The sequence below is a fragment of the Bos javanicus genome, chromosome 25 (genome assembly GCF_032452875.1).
Source record: "Bos javanicus breed banteng chromosome 25, ARS-OSU_banteng_1.0, whole genome shotgun sequence".
NCBI classification, from domain to species: domain Eukaryota; kingdom Metazoa; phylum Chordata; class Mammalia; order Artiodactyla; family Bovidae; genus Bos; species Bos javanicus.
Window position 1 is genome coordinate 27,462,013 of NC_083892.1, and position 24,938 is coordinate 27,486,950.

A 24,938-nucleotide genomic window follows, 5' to 3' on the forward strand; every position below is an offset into this window, starting at 1 on the left:
AGAGCTCTGGAGGTTTCCTGAGCAGGGGAGTGTCACTGTCAGATTTGAGTCTGAAAATAATTCCTTGGGACTTCCCTCGCAGTCCAGTGGGGCAGGACTCAGGGCTCAGGTTTGATCCCTGGTCAAGGAACTAGATCCCGAATGCTGTAACTGAAGATCCTCCATGCCGCAAGGAAGATCGAAGATCCCATGACACAACCAAATAAATAAATATTTCAAAAAGAAAGAAAAAGGCTCAGTGGTAAAGAATCTGCCTGCCAATGCAGGAGACACAGGTTCGATTCCTGGTCCAGGAAGATCCCACATGCCATGGAGCAACTAAGCCTGTGCGCCAACATTACTGAGCCTGTGCTCTAGACCCTGGGAGCTGCAATTAGTGAGCCCACACACACTGCAATTACCAAAGCTCAAGTACCCTGGAGTCCATGCTCGGCAACAAGAGAAGCCGTTGCAAGAAGCCTGAGCACCACAACAAAGAATAGCCCTTGCTCGCTGCAACTAGGGAAAAGCCTGCACAGCAACAAAGACCCAGCACAGCTAAAAATAAATAAATAAAATTATTTGTAATCAATTTTTTAAAAAAGAAAATGATTCCTCTGAATTAGTTTGAACTGGGGGGCTAGCTCAGCCAGGTTTCCTAGGTCAAAGCTGAAGGATAGGCATTTTTAGCCAGTGAAAGAAGTCATTTTGAGCCCAAGTCTCTGGAGAATAGGCAGGGGCTAAGGCCCAGGAAGGGGAATACCCTTGAATTTGAAAGTGTCCAGCTCCCCAGGACCACAGCCTTCAGCCTCTGTGAGGCCTGATTCAGCTAAACAAAGCCGGGGAGCAGGGGAGCTTGTCGGCTCACTGCCCCCAAGGTAACCATTAATCCTTCCCAGGGGGGAATCCAGGGGCTAGTGCCCTGAGGGGCAGATCGTGGGCAGAATGGAGGAGCACACAGAGGCAGGCTCAGCACCAGTGCTGGGGGAACAGAAGGCTCTAATTGACAATCCTGCTGACATCCTAGTCATCGCTGCTTATTTCCTGCTGGTCATTGGTGTCGGCTTGTGGGTGAGAAGCTGGGAGATGCTGCTAGGGCCCCGCTTCTGGAGCCTGGGGGGAAGTCTCAGGGAGCCCTGTGTGTGGCAGGGGAAGGATGCCTGGATCTTTGAGAGAGAAACCCGGTGTGGGACAAGTAATTCTTCTTTTGATATTTTCAGGGTGGCCCAGTCCACACTCATTCATGCCTTGTCTGCCCACATTGGGGCTGGACTAGTTTTAAGGGGTCAGTGGCTTTTCATCGGGACAGCATTCTAAATGAGGTCTCTGTTCCCCTGTCTACATAACAAGTGGTTGAGCAGAAACCTGTATCCAGGGCCCACAGGAAAGTCAGGCCCCATCTAGCCACACTCGGGCTTGGGGAGCTGGATGCTGGGTTAGGGCCCGTGTGGATTTGTGTCTTGGGAGGAAGCTGGGGGTGGGGTCGGGTGGGAATCATCAGGTGAGCTGCATGCTGGTTAATATTCAGCCTGGAACAAGGCTGAGGAATGTGTTGAGGAGGCTAATGAGGTCCAAAGATGTCCCCCGAACCCAGGCCTCTCCCCACTCCCAACCCCCAGTCCATGTGCAGAACCAACAGAGGCACCGTCGGCGGCTACTTCCTGGCGGGACGGAACATGGTGTGGTGGCCGGTGAGAGAGGCGGGGCTGTGGAGCGGGAGGAGGCCTGTAGAAACAGCCTGGCTCACCCCCACCTCTGGCCACCCAGGTCGGGGCCTCTCTCTTTGCCAGCAACATCGGCAGTGGCCACTTCGTGGGCCTGGCAGGGACCGGTGCGGCGAGCGGCCTGGCGGTGGCTGGATTTGAGTGGAATGTGAGTCCCTCCTTTTGGCCAATGAACCCCCCACCCCGGGAACACCTGGAAGGGTCACAGCTGGAGAGGCTCCAGGTGGAGGTGTGAGACAAGAGTTGGGACTTCCCAACTGTGCCATGAGGCTAGGCTTCAAGTGATGCTCAGGCAGCCAGCTTGGAGGCAGAAGCAGGTGGGAGATCCAGAATCAGGGCAAGGGTAGGTCTAGAGGAGGTATATTAGCTGATCATATCAGCACTGGGGGTAAGATGCTTGAATTCATAGGAATGAGTCTGTTAGTAAGCAGTGTTTTAATAACAAAGTTGATCATAGTATGGCTGTAAATAAAACCGATCACACGATTAATAGTGTTCAATACTGGGATACGGCAGGTGGTTTGATTCACTATTGCTATGTGAGCCTAAACCAGCCACACCCTCATTGGCCTCGATTTACTCCTCTCTGAAATGGGGTGAACAGTCTCAAAGTTGGTACAGTGCTTCTTCTGATGCTCTCCAAAGCGGTGGCCTGTGAGCATCTTTAAGCCAAATGAAAGCCCCTCGCAGAAAAGGGCAGGAGAGGAAGCTCTGGGACTGAGGCTTGCCTCGGAGACTTGGAAAGATCAGGCCTTTGAGCTCAGGGCTTCCTGGAGGAGGAGGCCTCTGAGCTGAGCCTTGAAGGACAGAAAGTTTGGGTGGGTGGAAAGGAGAGGGGAGGCAGAGACTGGGGTTAAGCTGAAGGGTCTGTACTTGGATTCAGGTGCTGGGGGTGGGAGGAGGAGGAGTCTAGGGGTCATCTTGGGAGAGATGGCCAGGGGTCATGGCCTGGGAAGGCAAGAAGGGCTGTAGTTAAGGGCCCAACGAAGTATCAAGAGCTTGTCCAGAAGGCCCAGAGCCCAAGGTCATCGTCTGCATTTGTGTCCTCTGGGGCCCTGGTGTGACCTTGCCTTGGAGTAGCATATTCCCCAAGAGAGGAAGGTTCTTCAGAACCCTTGGGGGCGGGGACGGGCTCAGAGCAAGATCTCGGGCGGGGAGTCACCCTTCGATGTCGCGCTGTGCCCACAGGCACTGTTCGTGGTCCTGCTACTTGGGTGGCTCTTCGTGCCAGTGTACCTGACCGCCGGCGTCATCACCATGCCGCAGTACCTGCGAAAGCGCTTCGGCGGCCATCGTATCCGCCTCTACTTGTCCGTGCTCTCGCTTTTTCTGTACATCTTCACCAAGATTTCGGTAAACATGCTTGGTGGGTGGAATGGGCCCCTGGAAGGGTGGGACCACCCAGTGGAGGTCTCTAGAAAGCCCCCGAGGGGGCACAGCTGAGGAACAATTGCTGTAACAACCGTAATGGAGGCAGGGCCTGGAAGGAATCGGTTTCTGGGGCTACAGCCATAGTTCACTTCAGTCGCTCAGTCGTGTCTGACTCTTTGCGACCCCATGAATTGCAGCATGCCAGGCCTCCCTGTCCATCACCAACTCCCAGAGTTCACTCAGACTCACGTCCATCGAGTCAGTGATGCCATCCAGCCATCTCATCCTCTGTCGTCCCCTTCTCCTCCTGCCCCCAATCCCTCCCAGCATCACAATCTTTTCCAATGAGTCAACTCTTCGCATGAGGTGGCCAAAGTACTGGAGTTTCAGCTTTAGCATCATTCCTTCCAAAGAAATCCCAGGGCTGATCTCCTTCAGCCTGGAGACTGTTTGGATCTCCTTGCAGTCCAAGGGACTCTCAAGAGTCTTCTCCAACACCACAGTTCAAAAGCATCAATTCTTCGGCACTCAGCCTTCTTCACAGTCCAACTCTAACATCCATACATGACCACAGGAAAAACCATAGCCTTGACTAGACGGACCTTTGTTGGCAAATAATGGCCCTGCTTTTCAATATGCTATCTAGGTTGGTCATAACTTTCCTTCCAAGGAGTAAGCATCTTTTAATTTCATGGCTGCAGTCACCATCTGCAGTGATTTTGGAGTCCAAAAAAATAAAGTCTGACACTGTGCCCACTGTTTCCCCATCTATTTCCCATGAAGTGATGGGACCAGATGCCATGATCTTTGTTTTCTGAATGTTGAGCTTTAAGCCAACTTTTTCACTCTCCACTTTCACTTTCAACAAGAGGCTTTTGGGGTGGTGTCATCTGCATATCTGAGGTTATTGATATTTCTCCCAGCAATCTTGATTCCAGCTTGTGCTTCTTCTAGCCCAGCATTTCTCATGATGTACTCTGCATAGAAGTTAAATATGGTGACAATATACAGCCTTGACGTACTCCTTCCTATTTGGAACCAGTCTGTTGTTTCACATCCAGTTCTAACTGTTGCTTCCTGACCTGCATATAGGTTTCTCAAGAGGCAGGTCAGGTGGTCTGGTATTCCCATCTCTTTCAGAATTTTCCACAGTTGATTGTGATCCACACAAAGGCTTTGACATAATCAATAAAGCAGAAATAGATGTTTTTCTGGAACTCTCTTGCTTTTTCCATGATCCAGCAGATGTTGGCAATTTGATCTCTGGTTCCTCTGCCTTTTCTAAAACCAGCTTGAACATCTGGAAGTTCACGGTTCACATATTGCTGAAGCCTGGCTTGGAGAATTTTGAACATTACTTTACTAGCGTGTGAGATGAGTGCAATTGTGTGGTAGTTTGAGCATTCTTTGGCATTGCCTTTCTTTGGGATTGGAATGAAAACTGACCTTTTCCAGTCCTGTGGCCACTGCTGAGTTTTCCAAATTTGCTGGCATATTGAGTGCAGCACTTTCACAGCATCATCTTTCAGGATTTGAAATAGCTCAACTGGAATTCCATCACCTCCACTAGCTTTTTTCGTAGTGATGCTTTCTAAGGCCCACTTGACTTCACATTCCAGAATGTCTGGCTCTAGGTGAGTGATCACACCATCGTGATTATCTTGGTCGTGAAGATCTTTTTTGTACAGTTCTTCTGTGTATTCCTGCCACCTCTTCTTAATATCTTCTGCTTCTATTAGGTCCATACCATTTCTGTCCTATATTGAGCCCATCTTTGCATGAAATGTTCCCTTGGTATCTCTAATTTTCTTGAAGAGATCTCTAGTCTTTCCCATTCTGTTGTTTTCCTCTATTTCTTTGCATTGGTCCGATGCTGTAAAGAGCAATATTACATAGGAATCTGGAATGTCAGGTCCATGAATCAAGGCAAATTGGAAGTGGTCAAACAGAAGATGGCAAGAGTGAGCGTCGATGTTCTAGGAATCAGCGAACTAAAATGGACTGGAATGGGTGAATTTAACTCAGATGACCATTATATCTACTACTGTGGGCAGGAATTCCTTTAGAAGAATGGAGTAGCCATCATCGTCAACAAAAGAGTCCGAAATGCAGTACTTGGATGCAATCTCAAAAATGACAGAATGATCTCTGTTCGTTTCCAAGGCAAACCATTCAATATCACAGTAATCCAAGTCTATGCCCCAACCAGTAACTCTGAAGAAGCTGAAGTTGAACGGTTCTATGAAGACCTGCAAGACCTTTTAGAACTAACACCCAAAAAAGATGTCCTTTTCATTATAGGGGACTGGAATGCAAAAGTAGGAAGTCAAGAAACACCTGGAGTAACAGGCAAATTTGGCCATGGAATACGGAATGAAGCAGGGCAAAGACTAGTAGAGTTTTGCCAAGAGAACGCCCTGGTCTTAGCAAACACCCTCTTCCAACAACACAAGAGAAGACTCTACACATGGACATCACCAGATGGTCAACACCAAAATCAGATTGATTATATTCTTTGCAGCCAAAGATGGAGAAGCTCTATACAGTCAGCAAAAACAAGACCAGGAGCTGACTGTGGCTCAGATCATGAACTCCTTATTGCCAAATCCAGACTTAAATTGAAGAAAGTAGGGAAAACCACTAGACCATTCCGGTATGACCTAAATCAAATCCCTTATGATTATACAGTGGAAGTGAGAAATAGATTTAAGGGACTAGATCTGATAGATAGAGTGCCTGATGAACTATGGACGGAGGCTTGTGACATTGTACAGGAGACAGGGATCAAGACCATCCCCATGGAAAAGAAATGCAAAAAAGCAAAATGGCTGTCTGGGGAGGCCTTACAAATAGCTGTGAAAAGAAGAGAAGTGAAAAGCAAAGGATAAAAGGAAAGATATAAGCATCTGAATGTAGAGTTCCAAAGAAGAGCAAGAAGAGATAGGAAAGCCTTCCTCAGCGACCAATGCAAAGAAATAGAGGAAAACAGCCATAGTGGGAGGTATCAAAAAATAAGGGCACTTTTGAGGTGTGGCCAAAAGTTTGGCCCAAAAGTGACCCAAAAGTTTTGGGTCGTGATTCTGGGCAGGAGGTGGACCTGGGTCCCCACACTGGCCCCTGGATCCTGACCTGCACGCTCGCTCCTTCCCCCAAGGTGGACATGTTCTCCGGGGCAGTATTCATTCAACAGGCTCTGGGCTGGAACATCTATGCCTCCGTCATCGCGCTCCTGGGCATCACCATGATCTACACTGTGACAGGTGGCGGGGGCGGGGTCTTAGGGAAGGCAGCCGTGCTAGGAGCGTGGACTGTAGGCGGGGCTTAGGGAAGAGAACCGTGCTAGGGATGTGGGTGTGGGCGGGGCTTAGAGGAGACACCGAAGATAGAGGGCTGGAGAAGTTAAGTGTGATGTGAGCAGAAGGATCTAAGTCTTTGGAAAGCAAACTACACCTCCCCCACCCCACCCTCTACCCCCTCCCCCTCCCTCCCCCTCCTTCCGCCCCCACGTTCCTTGGATTGGTCCGGAAGTTCATAGCTCTGAGCCCCTCTTGGGCTTGGACAACAAGGAAGACTTAAGTTTTTATTAACTTCTGGCGGGGGGGAGAGTGGACTTGGCCAGACTCCAGGATAGCTCACCAATCCCAGTGTAGGCCCAGGGATCCCGGGGTGGGGCCTGAGGCCTGACGCTAGCCCAGAGTGGGCGGGGCCTGATGCCAAGGCCGGCTGTACGGCCCGGCCCCTCGGAGTGGGATGGAACTGAGAATTGGACCTTACAGGATCACCTCCTTCTGTTACACACACGAGAAAACCTGGACTTAGAGGAGGGCCTGTAGTGGAGGTCCTACACGGGGGGCACCTGGCATCCGTGAAGCCCCAAACTCAGCCCCACTGTGCTCACCCAGACCTGCCTCCTGACGCCGGAGTGCAGGAGCTCGGAGAATGGGCCATCATTTTGAAATCTGCCCTCCAGGAAAATTAATTGGAAAGGGGGAATCCTTTTCCAGTTCCCCGCAAAGACAGTCTATGTACTAGAGGCAGCCTGTCTGGGCTGTGCCCCCTGACCCAGGCCGGTTGCAGGAGGGCTGGCGGCACTGATGTACACGGACACGGTGCAGACCTTCGTCATTCTCGCCGGGGCCTTCGTCCTCATGGGTTACGGTACGGGCTCAGCCCATGGGGGAGGGGCGCGGAGAGCGCAGCTCGCAGAGCTCTCCACTCGGGAGCAGGGACATCGCGCGTCTTAGGCGGGGTGGTCCGAGGGAGGGCCTTGTCGCGGGTGCCGGGTCCCCTGACGGCCGTGCCCTCACAGCCTTCCACGAGGTGGGCGGGTATTCGGGGCTTTTCGACAAATACTTGCGGGCAGTGACGTCCCTGACGGTATCCGAGGATCCGGCCGTGGGCAACATCTCCAGCTCCTGCTATCGACCCCGGCCGGACTCCTACCACCTGCTCCGGGACCCTGTGACGGGGGACCTGCCATGGCCCGCGCTGCTTCTGGGGCTTACTATCGTGTCCAGCTGGTACTGGTGCAGCGACCAGGTGAGGGGTCGGGGCTGCGGCGGGATGGGAGGCCGGGATAGAACCTGCGGGGGTGCCGAGCTGAGATGGGAGGAGCCTGAACCCACCTGGGAAGCCAGGTGGAAGGCGTGGTCCGAGGTGGGGGGTGGGGGGGGAGGCCTGCCAAATAGACCTACCCAGATGCAGGCGGATCCAAGGGGCAAGGTCCGTTCTTGGAACTGAATTGTCCGCCTCGAGGGGCCAGCGGCGGGGCCCGGATTAGAGAGGCGTCTTGGGGCAAGGCCAGAGAGATGGCGATTTACCCGGGACTGGACGCAGGTAGTTTGAAAGCTCCTCGTCGCAGGTTATAGTGCAGCGCTGCCTGGCTGGGAAAAACCTCACCCACATCAAGGCGGGCTGCATCCTGTGCGGCTACTTGAAGCTGATGCCCATGTTCCTCATGGTCATGCCTGGAATGATCAGCCGCGTTCTTTACCCGGGTAACGTCTGCAACCCCGCCCCGCCCCCGAATCCTGAGCCCCATCCAGCCCCTTTCTCAGGGGAGTCTCCCATTTCCGTTCCCGTCCGAAGATTTGGGCCACCCAGTCCCGCCTCCCACCTGGGGATCCCATCTCTCCACTGGGATTCCCGGTCCCCACTTGGGCGATCCGAAGTTTCAGACCCGGCCCCGCCCTAGCCGCGTGGCGCCCTCCTTCCCGCAGACGAAGTGGCGTGCGTGGTGCCCGAGGTGTGTAAGCGCGTGTGCGGCACCGAGGTGGGCTGCTCCAATATCGCCTACCCGCGGCTCGTCGTGAAGCTCATGCCCAATGGTAAGGGCGGTCCCCGGGTTGCCCTCCATGTCCACAGGCGCCAGTGCGAGGCGTCACCCCTCGCCCGGCTCGCAACTTCCGGGCGCCCCCTCGCGACCGCAGGCTCACGGCTCCAGTCCGCCCGCAGGTCTGCGCGGACTCATGCTGGCGGTCATGCTGGCGGCGCTCATGTCCTCGCTGGCCTCCATCTTCAACAGCAGCAGCACACTCTTCACCATGGACATCTACACGCGCCTGCGGCCCCGCGCGGGCGACCGCGAGCTGCTGCTAGTAGGACGGTGGGCCTGGGTTTTCCATCTCCGGCCCCACGACTCGGCCCCGGGGGAGGGGCAGTAGGGACAGGGGGAGACCGGGTCCTGGGTGAAACCTCCCGATGGCCGCCCACCGCAGGCTCTGGGTGGTGTTCATCGTGGCCGTGTCGGTGGCCTGGCTGCCCGTGGTGCAGGCGGCGCAGGGCGGGCAGCTCTTCGATTACATCCAGTCGGTCTCCAGCTACCTGGCGCCGCCGGTGTCGGCCGTCTTCGTGTTGGCGCTCTTCGTGCCCCGCGTCAACGAGAAGGTGAGCGTGTGTGCACAGCGGGCGCTGGGGCCGGACTTGGACGCCCGTGGAGGCTGACCCGCTCTCCGGCCCCGCAGGGCGCCTTCTGGGGACTGATCGGGGGCCTGCTGATGGGCCTGGCACGCCTGGTTCCCGAGTTCTCCTTCGGCTCCGGCAGCTGCGTGCGCCCCTCCGGGTGCCCGGCTCTCCTCTGCCGCGTCCACTACCTCTACTTCGCCATCCTGCTCTTCGTCTGCTCCGGCCTCCTCACCCTCGTGGTCTCACTGTGCACACCGCCCATTCCGCGCAAGCACGTAAGTGCAGGCCTCCCGTGGGGGCACTAAACGCGGGTGGGTGTGGCCCCTCTCCAGCCCGAGGCTGCAGTCTGCTTCCCACGACTCCCAGTGGGGAGGACCTGATGTCTGTAAGGAGGTTTGGTGAGGACAGACCAAGGAGTTCAGTTTGAAGCTTTAGTTGCAAAGCAAGCACAATGTTTTGATTCAAATCAAGTTTATTTGAGGTGGTTTGGAGGTGGCCTGAAGATCATGGGGGAGGTGAAAGCCCCCCAGAGTTTTGGCCTGAGTGGTGGCCGGGAGGGACCGAGTACTACCCCAAAAGCCCCCAAAGGGCTTGGTCTTGTGCTGCAGGAAGGTGGGTGCCCCAGGGCAGAGCTGACTGGGGAACGGGACAAAAGAGCCGGGGCCCAGAAGGAGGGGCAGGACTCCACAGGTGCAGAAGGGGCAAAGGCAGCAAGAGGAAGCCCTGGTAGCAAACACCCGCAGGGAGGAACACGGCATTGGCAGGACTGGAAGACTAAAGTACTAGAATTGAATTGTGAGTGTAGATGGGGGACATGCGGGTAATGAAGCCGAGGGCAGAGCAGGGCCAAGAGTTTTTAAACACTTAGTTGAGCAGCTTGGGTTTAGCCTGAGGGCAGCCATGGAAGGTGGTCCCGAGCTGCTGTGCAGGCTGGACAGAGCGACGTGAGAGAGTGCTGGTGTGGACGGGAGACCTGCTCTGCTCCCACTCGGCCCCTGCTCCCTCCTTCCCCAGCTCTACCGCCTGGTTTTCAGTCTCCGGCACAGCAAGGAAGAGAGGGAGGACCTGGATGCTGAGGAGCTAGAAGGTCCAACCGCAGCCCCCGTGCAGAACGGGCGCCCTGAGCACGCAGTGGAGATGGAGGGTAAGGCACTGCCCCTGGGAGTTGGGGCGGGGGAGCTGCAGGAGCAGAGTGTCCTCAGACTTACTGTCAGGCCTCAACTTCTCCCAGCGCCCCCACCCCCAAGGCCAGGCCTGTTGCGGCAGTGCCTGCTCTGGTTCTGTGGCGTGAGCAGGGGTGGGGCGGGCAGCCCCCAACGCCCTACCCAGGAGGAGACGACTGCTGCAGCCAGGCGGCTGGAGGACATCAGTGAGGACCCACGCTGGGCCCGCGTGGTCAACCTCAACGCCCTGCTCATGATGGCCGTGGCCACATTCCTCTGGGGCTTTTATGCCTGAGGCCCACTGCATTGGACACCCTGAGCCACAGCCTTAGATGAGTGGGGGTGGGGAGCCAGCTGCGGTGAGAAGGGCCTGGGGCCAGAGAGTAGAGGGGAGGCCCCGGGACCCCTACTCTCTGCCTTGTTTCTGCCTGGGACCCAGTCCATAGCCACACCCTGTGAGGCCTTGGCCAGCTGGCCACTGTAGTTCCCCTAAGAACAAATAAAGCTGCCTTGCCTAGTCCTGCTGCAGCCAGAGTGTCCTTGTTCCAAGCCCCTGTCCTGAGACCTGGGCCTTTGGCAGGGATGCTCACAAGACCTTCTTCTCTGGGCACAGGAGCCACGTGGCCCTCCATTCATCCACCTCTAGCTGGTGCTTCTCAGTGCTCCAGCCCGCATCCTGTAGACCTGGGGAGAGGGCAGAGGGGTGGTGCTGTGGGGGAGACTCTGGGCTAACCCAGGGGAGAGGGTAAGGCACAGCATGGGCTGGGTGTACTGCTCAGGTTCCCCTTGCCTCTGCGGGGTGATCTCTGGTGTAAAATGAGGCTAAAACCTCATCTGGTTGCCGTATGAATTCATTAAGCAGCATAGGGGAAAGGGCTAGAATGGAGTAGGGGCTAAATGAAAGATCATCATCAGTAATTTGTGAGCCTTCCCCCTCCCCCGAACCCACCACCCCATTCCTCTCTCCAGTGCCAACTGGGCTTCCACAGTCTATCAACACTGAGTGCCTCACCTCAGTGTTGGTTAGACCGTCCTAACCTCCCCGTCCTGCAGACAGGGAAACTGAGACCCGGACTTGAGATCACACACAGAAGTCCAGGTCTTCCACCTCCCAGACAGAGGGGTCAGGATGGGGCTAGGCAGGGCCTCTGGGGAGAAGGTCCAGGAGCCGTGGAGCAGAAGGATGTTACCTTTCAAGAACTTTGGGAAGAGCTTGTCCAGCACTTGGTGTGTCTCCCTGACAACGACCCAGCTCTCTTTCTCAGGACCTGGACAGGGGCGAAGAACCAGAAGCTCCCAGGTGTCCCAAGCCAAACAGGGTCCTTCCCCTCTCCACCTGGCTTTGGTCAGAAGAAGCCTGGACTGCGAGGCATTTACCTGCCCGTGCTTGGTTCCTCAGTTCCTCCAGCTCTTCTGGGAGGGGTCCATCTCCCCGCAGGGCTCCAAGCACCAGCCCGTGAGTGGCAGCCCTTAGAATGGCTTTAGGTCCTGCCATCTGACTCAGGACAACCTGTACCTGGTCTGGAGAGACCCAGGGACAGAGTGGTTCCAGGGAGGGGCTAAATCTGAAACTCTCAGGCCTACCAGCCTGCTTCATCCCTGTCTGGCCCAAAGACCTTGGCCTGGCATGAAAGGCCAGCTCCCACCCTTTCCTTTCCAACTTCATCTCCTGTCACTCCCCAATGCTCTGGCCAAGCTAAAATGCCCAATTTCCAAGATACAACTTCAAAGCAGCTCCCTGAGGTGGGCTTATCTTGCATGTCTTGAATAGTTAGTGAGAATAAGCATCTTTTGACACACAACCAGCAGACCATTAAACTTTAGTGCCTGCTTCCTCAAGAGGTGACCTGAATAGGAGACGAAAGAGGTTCCTCAGAGAGAACCAAAGGTCACAATCTCATTTGTGTGTGCTGCAATGTAAAAGTGCTTTTATATAATTGCTTTTTCTGATCCTCATAAAAACCCTGCAGATAATAAGAGAGGTATTATTAGCTCCACTTTACAGAGTCGTCAAGGGAACTTTACAGGGGCATGCAGCTATACAATTCGAATGGATTCAGTCTCAGCTTCAAGCTCCCTTGAGGACAGCAGGCAGACTCCAAACTGTCCAGCATGTGTCCAGAGCTTGGGGCGCAGGGGCTGAAGGAATGAGAGGCTGAGCCCAGGAGGGTGAGTCTGAAGCTGGAAGAACACGGCACACTTACTTCGTGACTGGTCCCAGCGAAGGAGGTAGGGTTCTTGGTGCCCCTCAACCAGCTGCTGCAGCTCAGAGACACTGAAGGAAACAAGAGTGTGCAGTCGGTGGTGGGGGAGAAGACAAAGCAGGCATGACCATCCAGTCACTGCACAGCCACCTAACTGTTAACCAGAACTGTCCTGCACCTCTTTCCCATCCGCCCCTCAGCTGTTACCTTCCCCAGCATCAACCCTTCCTTTCTTCCTGCATCCAACAAACACATCAACAAACATGTCTTCTTTGTCTTACAAGAGTCACTTGAGTAGCCCTACACTCAGGCAAGTAAATATCCACAGAGTAGAACTACTTTATTTGGTGGTTCAGAAAGGCCAATCTGGGATTTCTCTAGTGCTCCTACTACAAGGAGCATGGGTTCAATCCCTGGTCAGGGAACTAAGATCCCACATATTCATGTTATACACCGCCTGCCCTCAAGCACCGACAGTGACACCACCCCCCCCTACCCCCGCCTACCACCAATGGAAATGAAGAACCCTAGAGGTAGGGCTTGGTCAGGGGAGGCAAGTGATAATCAGAACAAGGAGCACAGGCTTCCCTGGTGGCTCAGTGGTAAAGAATCCGCCTGCCACTGCAGGAGACATGGCTTCGATCCCTGATCCAGAAGAGCCCACATGCCACGGGGCAGCTAAGCCTGTGCGCCACAACTACTGAGCCTGTGCTCTACAACCTGGGAGCTGCAACTGCTGAGCCCAAGTACCGCAACTATGATGCCCTCAAACCCTAAAGTCTGTCTCTGCAACGAGAAGCCACCACAATGAGAAACCCCCACACTGCAACTAAAGAGTAGCCCCTGCTCTCTGCAACTAGGGAAAAGCCCATGCAGCAACGACCAAAAGACCCAACCAAAAATAAATAAATGCACTTATTAAAAAAAAAAAAAGAACAAGGAGCACATGGGGGGAAGGGTGACAGTGGTGATGGTTGGGAGATGTTGGGACACTCACCTGGACGTCACGTGGTGTAGGGGGGCCCCCAAGGATAGAGACACAGATGACCAGAAACCTGTGGGAAGCTGGAGTCAGGATGCCCAGGCAGAGCAAGGAGCTAGGAGACATAAGACTTGAGCCCAAGGGGTTGGGTCACCTGTCCACAGTGGCTCCATCTGATTGGCTGATGTGGGGCCAAGTACCTCTCCCCGCTGAAGGAAGTGCCTCAGGACCAGCCAGAGCCGCTGTTCATTCAAGGTCTCTATGACAAGGGCCCGGACCGCTCGGTAGTTGGCGTAGATGTGCAGGGCAGTGAGGAAGAAGAAACAGCCGAGGCTTAAGCTGGGGCAAGAGAATGAGCTGGTCCGTGGGAGCAGAGGCCCAGCTGGGCGCCTCCTTCCTGCCTTAGATCCCGGCTTACCTGGGGCTATCGGACACCAGGGGCAGCATCAAAAGGCTAACCAGGAGCCCCGCCAGGTTTACCAGCGTCTCCTGGAAAATGGCAGAGGGGTTGGGAGCTGGAGGGCTCCCCTCCAGGCCAGACTGAACATCTCTGAGTGCCTTTCACCATAGTCCTCCCTGCCCCAGATGCTCCCTACACCGATATGGGTGCCTAGGAAATTTTTAACATTTTTGATGAGTGAGCCATCCTTTGAGATACCATCTGCTTCTCTGTCCAGCTAGATGCAATGCCCGTGGAACATTTCTTTGTTTTGCAAACATCACTTGTGTAGCCCTACACTCAGGCAAGTAAGTGTCCACAGAGTAGAATGACTTTATTTGGTGGTTTAAAAAGGCCAATCTGGGACTTCCCTTGTGGTCCAGTGGTTAGGACTCCATGCTTACACTGCAGGAGCCATGGGTTCAATGCCTGGTCAGGGAACTAAGAATCTACATGCTGCATGGTGTGGCCAACAAAAAAAGAGGCCGATCCCCCCCAACCCTTGGTATGCAATAACAGGCAGACACTTCTGCAAAGAGGTCAATGAACCTAGGAAGAAATGCACAAAATCCCAACTTCCCTGGAGAATCAATGTTATCAGACCCCACTGATGGCCCAAGATGGCCTGACTGAGCCTACCTTAGGGGAAAAGACCCATGGCCACAACCCCCGACGCATCAGGAGGGAGGAGAAGTCTGAACTGGGGTCCCTGACTATTGGGGTCCCTGGGATAGGTGGTCCTGGTGCAGAGGGGTGGGCTGTGGGTGTAAACTGGGGATCAGGGGCCTTGGGAGCTCAGGAACAGAGGGCCCTCCCCAGGGTGGGAACAGTCATCTCCAGCAGCCACACAGAGTGGGCAGCAAAGCAACAGCTTCAGAAAGCAGGGGCCTGGTCCCGGGCTGAGCACCAGTCTTGGGTACCCCAATGACCTTACCGCCTCTGTGAACTGAGGAAGCCCCGGGGCCCTGGAAAATAGGCCTGGGGGTGGAAGGGGCTAGAGGTTAGAAAGAGAGCAGGCGAGACAGCAAGCACGGGGCTGGGAGATCCTAAAGACTTGGGCCTGGTGTACTCACTCCCTAACAACTTTGGAAAAGACAATAGGGAAGAACTCGTTCAACCATTTCTTGAGAGAAGGGACAAGCCCAGGGGAACCCAGGGAGAATCAACCTTTCTGGGTCTTTTTTGCCTCAGCTGTGGAGTGGTGACAATGACACCCTGCGTGAATCCATTGTAAGGATTTCATGAGTTCAGACAAACGAAATACTTGGCACATGGTTTATGCTTAAAAAATATTAAATTGTGTTGGGACTTCCCTGGTGGTCCAGTGGTTAAGACTCTGCTCCCAGTGTAGGGGGCACAGGTTCAATTCCTGGTCAGGGAACTAAGATCCCAAATGCTGCACAGCATGGCAAAAAAAAAAAAAAAAAGAACCTGTGCTAATATTATTGAAAACAGTTAGTTTTATTTTTTTTTTTAAATGAAGTTCTATTTCACAGAATCATATAAGAGAAGGCCAGAAAGTAGGATTGGAGAGAACAGAGGTTTTTTTTTTTTTTTGGCCATGCCCCCTACCCTCACCCCAGCATGTGGGAGCTGAGTTCCCTGATCAGGGATAGAACCCACGCCCTCTGTACTGGTACGGAGTCTTAACCACTGGACCACCAGGGAAGTCTCGAGAATAAATGTTTCTAAATTGCTTCAATGTCAAAGAAAACCGTGTCACACTTGTTACCTCCCTGGGCCTCACTTTCCACATCTGTAAAATGGAGATAATAATAGTATCTATCTTAGAGGCTTGGTGTGAGTTAAACAATTCACATAAGCACTTAGCACAGGGGCGGGGGGTACAGAGGGATCCCATTCCTTAAGGGTTTGGCCCTAGGAATGTCCCCATCCCCACTCCAGGCTCCTTTGGTCAGGTGAGGGGCTGGGCAGGAAGGGCCTGCTACGTTGCCAGGGGGAAGCCTCAGGCCAGTGACTCTAGGCACCTCACTTTCTAACTTGCCAGGAGCTTTAACATGTAGGGCCTCACGTGGTCAGAACACGTACCTCACAGGGTGAGGCTCTGCTTAAAGAGGACGAGGTCCAGGGCAGGGGTCACTCCTGGCCACAGGGGCAGCGGGCAGGGCCTGGACTTGTTGCCACAGAGTCCGAGCCCTCACAGCTGATGACTTCTCCAAAGACTCACCGACGCCTCCTCCCGCCTGTCTCCCAGCGCTCCCCCTGAGCCCTCAGCTGCGTCACTTCCTATTCCCACGCTGTGCCCCGCCCCTTCCCTCCGTGCGCCCCGCCCCTTCCCTCCTACTCGGCTGCTCACCTGGCTGCCATCCTTGGCTGACACGTCGGCCATGTTGTTTCTCCGGGCCTGATGCATGGTCAATGCGGCCCGAGTGGCCCCACCAGCCACACCCACGAGGCACTGGGGGGAAAGAGAGAGTAAAAGTCAGAGGGGCTGTGAGCTGCGGCAACACAAGCGTTTCTGGGGGTGAGCAAACAAATGGCTCAAACCAGTTTGAAAAAAGTAGGCCTCAGGCCACCCCACAGTGAAACCCTGAATGCTGTCCATTCTCACCCCGCATTTCCACTAGGCCCACTTCCCTTGTCTTGTTCCAGGAGAAAACTAAAGGTGTGCCTGCCACGCCACCCTGTGGAGAAGAAACTCACTTTCTTCCCCCAAGGTGGAGACCCGAAGGCCATTCTTAATCCAGAACTTCCCCAGCCTCCAATGTCTGCTTTAGCTGCCTCCTCCCCTGGGGGAGCTCCCAGGCCCAGTCTGGCTTGCAACTTGGCGCTTATGTTCTCCCTGCCTGGAACTAACTCCACTTTCTTCCTGTCCCAGTCGAGGCCTAGCCAAGCCTTCCAGGCCAGTTCAAAACCCACACCAGTGGCCCTGAGCGCCTAGGGCTCTCCCTCTGAGATGGGAGAGCTCATCGACTAGGACTACTTAAGGCTTTCACTCATTTGTCACATCTCTTAGATGTCAGATACACATTTCGGTGCTGTGGTAGACTTCAGATACAACTGCAGCCCTCCTGAAACTTAGAAATCATCAGATAGTAAACAAATAAACCAGTGATGACATGGTCAGCATTTGTTCAAAGGTAAGAGGAATGAGGTATGAAAGGAGGCTGCGGTGATGGGTGGGGATCTGATCACACAGACCACAAAAGCCTCATTAAGGTCTTTATACCAAGAGCAACAGGCAGGGTGTTGACCTGATTTGATTTCCACTCTAATAAGGACTATGGGGTTGCTCTGAGGACTGAAAAGGGGTGATAACAGATTCAGGGAGATGACCTCGGAAAATTACTGTGCTTTTTTTTAAGCAACAAGGACCCACCATGTGACATGGGGATGCAGTCATAAAAGGACTAGAGAGATTTAAGAGGGGGAAAATACAGTCTTGAATGGAGGCTTAGGTGAGGGTGACAGGTGACAGGGGGAGGAGGCGAAGGCATGGATGATAGCCAGGCTTCTGGTTGTTGCATCTGGGGGATGGAGGTGCTGGTCACTGGAGACTAGAATTCTGGAGAGGGGTGGGAAGGGCAGAGGGGGAAGCTCACAGCCGTGTTGGAGTCCCTTCTTTAACAGATGAAGAGACTGAGGCCCTCAGAGCAGAGCTCAATGCAGTATTTCGGCAGAGGTCACAATCTTTTTTTCCTCTGAAGTTTCCTGTCCTCGAGGGGATGGGGTGCTCACAGCATTCAGTCCTGGGCCAGGGAGCTCAGCAGCCTCCACCTTGAAGAGCTGTCAACTCCTAAATGTCAGTCATGCCACGTGGAATAACACACATGATTTTGAAGGGATGGTTGGGCCTTTGTGATAGGTCTTAGGTCTTTTTTTTTTTTTTTTGCCACACCACAAGGCATGTAGAACTTCCCTAACCAGGGATCGAACACCAACCCTCCTGTGGTGGAAGTGTGGTATCTTAACCACTGGATTGCCAGGGAGATCAATTACATGTCTTCCTGACTCTTTACTCTGCGCCTGGTACTTAACTCTGTGGGGAAGACAGGCTGGGCCTCAGGTTCCGTCTTCAGATGAGGCCAACCTGAAGGAACCACCAGGGTGAGCAGCCTGGCAGAGAGGAGGAGCCCAGATTCACCCCACTTGCCCCTCCAGCCCCGCTGTCTGGTCTGCACTCTGTCTTGCCACTGACTTTGACCTGCAGTGCTCTTTCTGCCCACAACGCCCACCCTGCAGCTCACACTCATTCTTCAGGGCCCACTCTCAGGGAAGACCTTCCTACATCCCCCGAGCAGGCCAGAGTCCCTGCTGAACCCTCCTGCAGCCCCTATACTTCTCATCTGGAATACCTATAGCTATCATTCAATAAATATTTAATTACGTGTAGCTTTCTTTCAAAGATGGGAGGGCCTGTGTTCTGTGCCAAACATGCAGCAGACACTCTAAATATTTTATGGAAAGAATGAAAGGTGGCCAGAGGGCTGGTCCCACGGTGTTGACAATGGATCACCTGTTCTATCTCTTGCTCAGAGGTCCTTCACGCACCCCCGGCTCCAGACACCACCTTAGACCATCTCAGACTCTAGAGGGCGTCTGGCTGGAGAGGAGGATCAGAATACACCACAGGGTCTGAGAAGAAACATCTGAACTTTTTCACTCTTTTAGAAGTGCCTTGAACACAGGGCCCAGGCTGGGCTGCCCCTGGGGCTCCAAGTGAGCCCCCACAAAGCACCAGCAGGGCAGGAATCTTGGGTATAGGGGTGCCCCAAGATGGGTACCTTGGCCAGGTTGCTGATGCAGACAGTTATGGTGAAACAGAAGGGCAAGATGGGAGCCATTATCTCGAGGAACATGGCGATGTCGTTGAGGATGTCAGCAAAAAGCCTGGGGGAGGGATATGGGGTCAGAGGTCTGAGACCTTCATGCTAGAAGACTCCTCTCTCCTCAGTTCCAGCCCCTTCTCACCTCCACTGCTTGGCATTACAGTCCATTTTGCTCCTGTGGGGGAGAAGACATTGGTCAACAATTTGGATTTAAGGGGAAAACACATCCTGTGGGCAGTGCGGGCCATCCTCAGGACTTGGGAAGGTCCAAAGGGCTGAGAAGAAGAAACCACAGCCCAGCCAGACTTCTGTCCCCACACTGTCACTGCTGCCTGAAATGCCACCATCAGCAGAAAGGACCTTCAGGGGTCACTCACATTTCCCCCTTACTAACCCATGAGGCACCGAAGGAAAAAACTGATTGTCCCATCATCCCCTGACCCTCCTGGGAGAGAGGCCATCCCTGGGTTCCTCTGCCATCTGCCCTCCTCTCTTCCTCCTGCTTCAGAGGGTACCCAGCAAGAAACCCGCATATTCTGTAAGCACTACATTTAGCGTAAATGCTACCCTGCGTGTTACAGACAACCAGCCTGGAGAGAGGTAGGACTTCCCTCAGATCACGTGGAGAATGGGGGTAGAACGGCCAAGACAAAGAGCCAGGCTCTGACACCCAGCCTAGAACATCTCTATTTCGTGACACCATGGACAGTTCCCTCCTCTGCAGGTCGAGTGACTCCTGGACCCTTGTACAAACCCCCAAGGACCCCTTCTCCAAGATCCCAGTGGCAGGAGACATTATAGCCCTTGGGCGAGCTCAGACTTTACAGCATTAACACTGACCCTGAATTTGAAATCTAGACAGAAAGAGAGCATTCCTGGGTAAGGCATGGGGTGCACATGGAGAACTCCTGAGGGAACTAATACATGACAAAGGCAGGACTAGAACACGGGGGCTCCAATGCCTCAGAAAGAGTATAGGCTTTAGGTTCCAATCCCATCTCACCAGTTACAAGCTCTGTGACCTGGTCTATTTTACATCTGGACAAGGTACACATTCGATCCTACTCTACACAGGTATTAGAAGGATTAGAGAGGATACACAGAGAGCTGATGAGGCCCAGTTTGGGTTGGTAATCGTGGCTGGCGTTTGCTGAGCACTGATTACGTGCTAAGCATTTTAGATACACTAGCTCACTGCACCTCACAACCATGATTGATCGCAGATATTAAATCATTCCTGAGGTCCTTCCAGTACTGACCAGAAGAGGAAGCAGGCAGCACAAGGCCCTCAGTCCCTTCTGGATAGATGGTGATATGTATCCCATGTAGGACAGGGATTCCGATGACCTCCCCAAGCCCACTCTCTACAATTCAACCACGTATCTAAGCCACCACACTGCAGGAGGGTCATTCCTTTTGAGCTGAGCACTGTCCCACCCAGGCATCTCTTTTAACAAACCAGCAAAGGATGCTCAGAGCATCCTGGCTCCCTCTGTTTTTCCCATGATGGGCAGCAGAGGGGCCAATCAGTGCTCTTAAAGGCAGATCTCATCCCGGCAGAGGCTCTGTGGCTTCACTGCTTGGTGACCCCAGGAAGGCACCTGTACTGAGTACTCATTGAAGACTCCTTAGCTCTGATGTGCCTGATAAATTTCCCCTCCCTTGGAGATGGGTAGGAAAGAGGCGGAACTGAAAACACAGCCAGGGCTGAGACAGACATGACTCTGTGCATCAGGAAGAAAAACTCACCCCATCCACCAGGCAAAGACGATGCGGCCCAGCATGCCAGTTGAATCTGGGGGAAAGAAGCATTGGTAAGGAACAAGCAAGAGCCTTGGGTGCTGTGGGGCCTGGCACCAAGATGGCTTTCCATCTTGGGTCACTGCCTTTGGGAGCTTAGTCCGGTTTAATAAGTTCTAGCTGCATGATGGGGTCAGAAGTGCCTAGACTTAGTAGTCCCTCAGCACGTACCCCAGAGAACTAGGTACCCACACACATCAAGAGACATGGACCAGAAGGATTCTTTGCAGCACTGTTTATAATAGCAAAAAACTATTAGGTTGGACACCAAATGCTCACCAACAGGAGAACGCATAAATAAATTCTGGCTCATTTACTCAGGGGCATATTAGACAGCTATGAAAATCCAACTACTCACATCAGCATGGATGGATCCTAGTATCATCATCCTACATGAAAAAGTAAGTCACGAAGATAACATACAGCACAATATGCTGTTTGTAAAAGAAAAAAATCCCTGATACTTTCATAAAAGAAAAGACCCTGATGCTGGGAAAGATTGAAGACAGGAGTAGAAGGGGGCAACAGAGGAAGAGATGGTTGGATGGCATGACTGACTCAATGGGCACGAGTCTGAGCAAACTCTGGGAGATGGTGAAGGACAGGGAGGCCTAGCGTGCTACAGTCTACGGGATGGCAAAGATTCAAACACAACTTAGTGACTGAATAAATGCTCTTCATAAAGCTTGAAGACAGCTGAAACTATAGTGTTGAGGTATATATCAATATGGTAAAACTATTTTTTTTTATAAAAGCAGGCAATGCTCTGGAAAGTTCAGAGGTTATTGTTGATATTCTAGCTATTAGATTGGGCAGTGGGTTCACAGACGGTCATTAGAGTATAAATAAATGAAAAGGATTTGAACTGCAGGTTAGTGACAAGAGAGCTGGGAGTATATGCTTCCTCAGGCTGGGGTAAGTCAGAGAAATTTCTGGAATCCACTAGACTTTCATTTGCACAAGGGCTTATTGGCTCCCCACTGTGTGCCAGGCACTACGTGAGGGTCTGGCCGGGAGGTGTATGTGTGGCGGGGTATAGCGGACTACAGTGAACCAGAGAGTCATGGTTCCAGGCTCAAAAGCAGACAGCAGCCATGATGGACACACACACCTGAGAAGGGGACTACTCTCTTGGAGGCCATCTGCAAAGCCCTCGTCAGCTGTGGAGGCTGGCACTAGGGTGTAATACTGACACACAGCCTCGCTGTCTTTCAAAGTCTACACTGTACACCACTCTAGGAAACTTGATTCCCACCTGGTCCTCTTTGCCTCACTTACAATTGGCTGAGCTGCAAGATCTAAAAACTTCTGAATCCTAGTAAGGGATCAGCTGTCCACAAATTGTACTTGGCTCCCTCTGAAAACTCTAACTGGCAAAAGGGTGTGGCAGTTAACAGTGGGACACAGGGGCTTCCCTGGTGGCTCAGTGGCAAAGAAACCACCTCCCAGTGCAGGAGACATAGGTTTGATCCCTGGTCTGGAAAGATCCCATTACTGAGCCTGTGTGCCTAGGGTCCATGCTCTGCAACAAGAGAAGTCCGTGCACCAGAACTAGAGAGTAGCCCCCGCTTGCCGCAACTAGAGAAAAGTCTGCCAACAGCGAAGACCTAGCACAGCCAAAAATAAATGATTTTTTAAAAAATAGCTGCTAAAAAAAAAAGTAGGAGGGGACATATGTAAACCTATGGCTGACTCATGTTGATATTCAACAGAAGACAACAAAATTCCATAAAACAATTATCCTTCAATTTTTTAAAAATGTAGGACACAGAAGTCAGTCAGTGTGGGTCCAAATCTTGGCCCTGTGACCGTAGGCAAATTGCTAAACCTCTCTGTGCCCCAGCTTCCCCCTGTGGAAAAGGAATTCATAACAGCATCTACCCAGTATGGCTGTTGCAGAGATTAAGCTATGTATTACATGTCAGTGTGCAAAATGCCTGGCACACAGCAGGCTGTCAAAATACTGGCTGCTCGTAGAATTAATATCACTAGTTATAACAGTTAACATCATGTTCCATAAAGAGACCTGTAACTAAAAATGACCGTATCAAAAAATTCCAAGGGAGTTTTTTATGTAAAGCTCTGCATGCAAATTTCTCATGTTTGATGGAAACAAGTATGTAACATCCTTTCTAATGAATGGGGCTTCTTTTAATGTCAACAGGCTTTATACTAAGTGGCTATTTTTTCATCTTAAAATGGTCTTGTTTTTTTCTTAATAACCTGCCTGAGCTGAAGACATATATAAATATGTTGGTGATTAGACTAGAGTGCTTAGAAATGACACGAAACTACTGACCCCAGCACCCACTGCATTCCAAACACTTAAGCCACAGGAGTGCAATAGAAAAGATCCAAATTAAACAGTATGGAGGTATGAAAATGTACCCTACAACTAAAACTGCTGGGTTCAAATCCAAGCCCCACCTCTTACTGGCTGTGACCCTGGGCAAGTTACTGTTCTGTGTCTCAGTTTCCCCATCTACAAATTGGACACAAGGACAACACCCATCTCAGAGCTATTGTGAATGCTGAATCAATACATTTAAAGACTGGTATACTGAGACTTCCCTGGTGGTCCAGCAGTTAAGATTCTGCCTTCAAATGCAGGGGACACAAATTTGATTCCTGGTCAGGGAACTGCTATCCCACATACCGAAGCCTGTGAGCGGCAACTACTGAGCCCTCAAGCTCTGGAGCCTGTGCTCGGCAACTAGAGAAAGCCTTCATGCTCAATGAAGAGCCAGCACAGCCAAAATTAAAAAAAAAAAAAAAAACAAAGACTGGTACATAATGAGTACTATGCAGGAACTATTATTAACATTATTAACAGAAGAGACAACTCAAACAAGAGCCCCAGATCACTACCAACTTTCCACTGACATGTACTCTCAGATAATGAGCTTCTTTCCAGAGGTGACTCACATTTGGACAGTTTGGTTAATGCTAAGGGTACAAGCAGGAGCCTCCAGATTCTTCAAAAGATCCAGGGAGGCTCACCAGAGCTGTGGCCAGGCTGACGCTAGGAGCAACAAAGAATGGAAGAGACAACCAAGGGCCCTCCTGATGGAAAACAGTTCCCCCCTTCTTTTCTGCTTCACTCTCTAGAGGGCACGGCACCAAACTGTATCTCTGTGCACTCCCCACCCCCGCTAATGGTTTTTCAAAAAGCAGTATACATTCAACAGATGGTTACTATAGTTATTATTTATAGATCATCTACTTTCCCAGAGGATCCAAAACACCTTTCATTCTTACCCAAACTTCCTCTCTGCCACTCAGGACCTATTACAAAATTGTTTTTTCCTAGAATTAACTAATTTCCCACACCCCAGGCAGTTGGCAGTTTTATTCAATAATTGAACTTGTAGGCAGTCCTCCACAGATGAGGAGTAAAGGGAAGGGGAACGTTTTGCTTAGGGATCTGGGCTCCAGATGATTAAGGGACACTGAACAGCATGTATGGGGAACAAAGTGCAGCTTCAAGGCTGGTGGGCGGGATAAGGGTATTCCTGTCCTGTGTTATTCATCAGTTGTCAATAAAGACAACACCAATGTTTTACTCAGTTGAATTTTGCTTTTTAACGGTACAAGGCACTCTTGGAGGAACCGGGGAGACTTGGCTCCTGGATTTAATCAGACAGGAATGCATAAACATACTCATCACAGCTCAGAGTTAGACGTCAAAACACTGGGAGAAGGGAAAAGGAGGGGTTGGGCTTCCCCGTCGAAGGAAAAAGAGGACAGAGATGATGGCAGGGCTGAGACGAGCGATGGGTGAGACTTCAGGGGCCCAGCTCACCTTTCACGAGCCAGGTGGCTGTGGCAGCTGAAACAGAGGCTTTTGCGTCCCCTACCCCTATGCCCAGCAAGACTGCGTGGGTGGCCAGGGAGCCCGAGAGGCTGGAAGCAAAGGCCTGGAGAAGAAAATAAGTGGGGTGAGGACTAAACGTAGGTTCATGGAGGTCTGAGATCTATCATCAGCCCCACATCACCAGGGTGTGTGGCCTGGGACGTGTCACAGCTCGTCTCTGGATCTCAGTGTCCAGTCTGTAAGTGGGAAGGGACAGGTGGCGCTCTGTCTCCCCTGCCCCGGCTACGTGTCTCTCCCTTTCCCGGTCGGCCAGGCTGACCTGCACGGAATCCCACAGCTGGTAGGGCAGGTAGTCCGGGCTGACGCTATCGGGGAAGCCCTGAGGCAGGAACACGGCCAACAGCCGGGAGAAAGGTGGGGAGGCAGTCCCGGGAGCCACCCCTCCGCCCCCATCTCGTCCTCCGGGTTTCGCTGTGAAGGCTCCGGAGAACCCCCACCAGCGGCGCCCCCAGGCCTCCCACTGCAGGCTCCCGTCGGGGGCGGCACGGCACCCCCGGGCCGCCCCTGAGCCGAACTGCTCGGAGCACAACACATCAGCCATCCTGAGACCCTCCCTCAGCCCTGCACGATGGGAAACGTGGCCACAGGGCACTTCCGGCTCCACTACGGCGGCTGCAGAGGGACAATCTTCCTCCGCGAAAAGGGCCTCCTGCTTCTGTGTCTGATTTCAACCAGAGACATGGTCCCTTTCCAGCCTCCCGGCCCTGC

The 24,938-nt window shown here is 52.7% G+C and overlaps 2 protein-coding genes across 4 annotated transcripts; one reads left to right on the plus strand and one right to left on the minus strand.

Moving 5' to 3' along the window:
- Window positions 1-892: 892 nt before the first annotated feature.
- SLC5A2 (solute carrier family 5 member 2) lies at window positions 893-10,661 on the plus strand. Of its 3 annotated transcripts, XM_061401770.1 has the most exons (14): window positions 893-1,050; window positions 1,599-1,670; window positions 1,747-1,851; window positions 2,892-3,056; window positions 6,229-6,334; window positions 7,152-7,232; window positions 7,384-7,613; window positions 7,936-8,071; window positions 8,294-8,401; window positions 8,529-8,679; window positions 8,792-8,960; window positions 9,038-9,253; window positions 9,993-10,122; window positions 10,210-10,661. In XM_061401770.1, exons 1-14 carry the CDS (start codon window positions 925-927, stop codon window positions 10,434-10,436), a joined length of 2,022 nt encoding a protein of 673 aa, XP_061257754.1. In that variant the 5' UTR covers window positions 893-924; the 3' UTR covers window positions 10,437-10,661. The 3 variants fall into 3 exon arrangements, with proteins under 3 accessions (XP_061257754.1, XP_061257751.1, XP_061257752.1); XM_061401767.1 differs by having other exon boundaries at window positions 9,993-10,661; XM_061401768.1 differs by lacking the exon at window positions 1,599-1,670 and having other exon boundaries at window positions 9,993-10,661.
- RUSF1 (RUS family member 1) lies at window positions 9,433-24,771 on the minus strand. Its single transcript, XM_061401771.1, has 13 exons — window positions 24,490-24,771; window positions 24,159-24,273; window positions 20,306-20,351; window positions 18,699-18,731; window positions 18,512-18,617; window positions 16,084-16,185; window positions 13,746-13,816; window positions 13,482-13,666; window positions 13,343-13,400; window positions 12,346-12,416; window positions 11,519-11,662; window positions 11,332-11,409; window positions 9,433-10,825 (listed from the first exon to the last, which is right to left on the minus strand). Exons 1-13 carry the CDS (start codon window positions 24,769-24,771, stop codon window positions 10,728-10,730), a joined length of 1,389 nt encoding a protein of 462 aa, XP_061257755.1. The 3' UTR covers window positions 9,433-10,727.
- Between the last annotated feature and the right edge of the window lie 167 nt (window positions 24,772-24,938).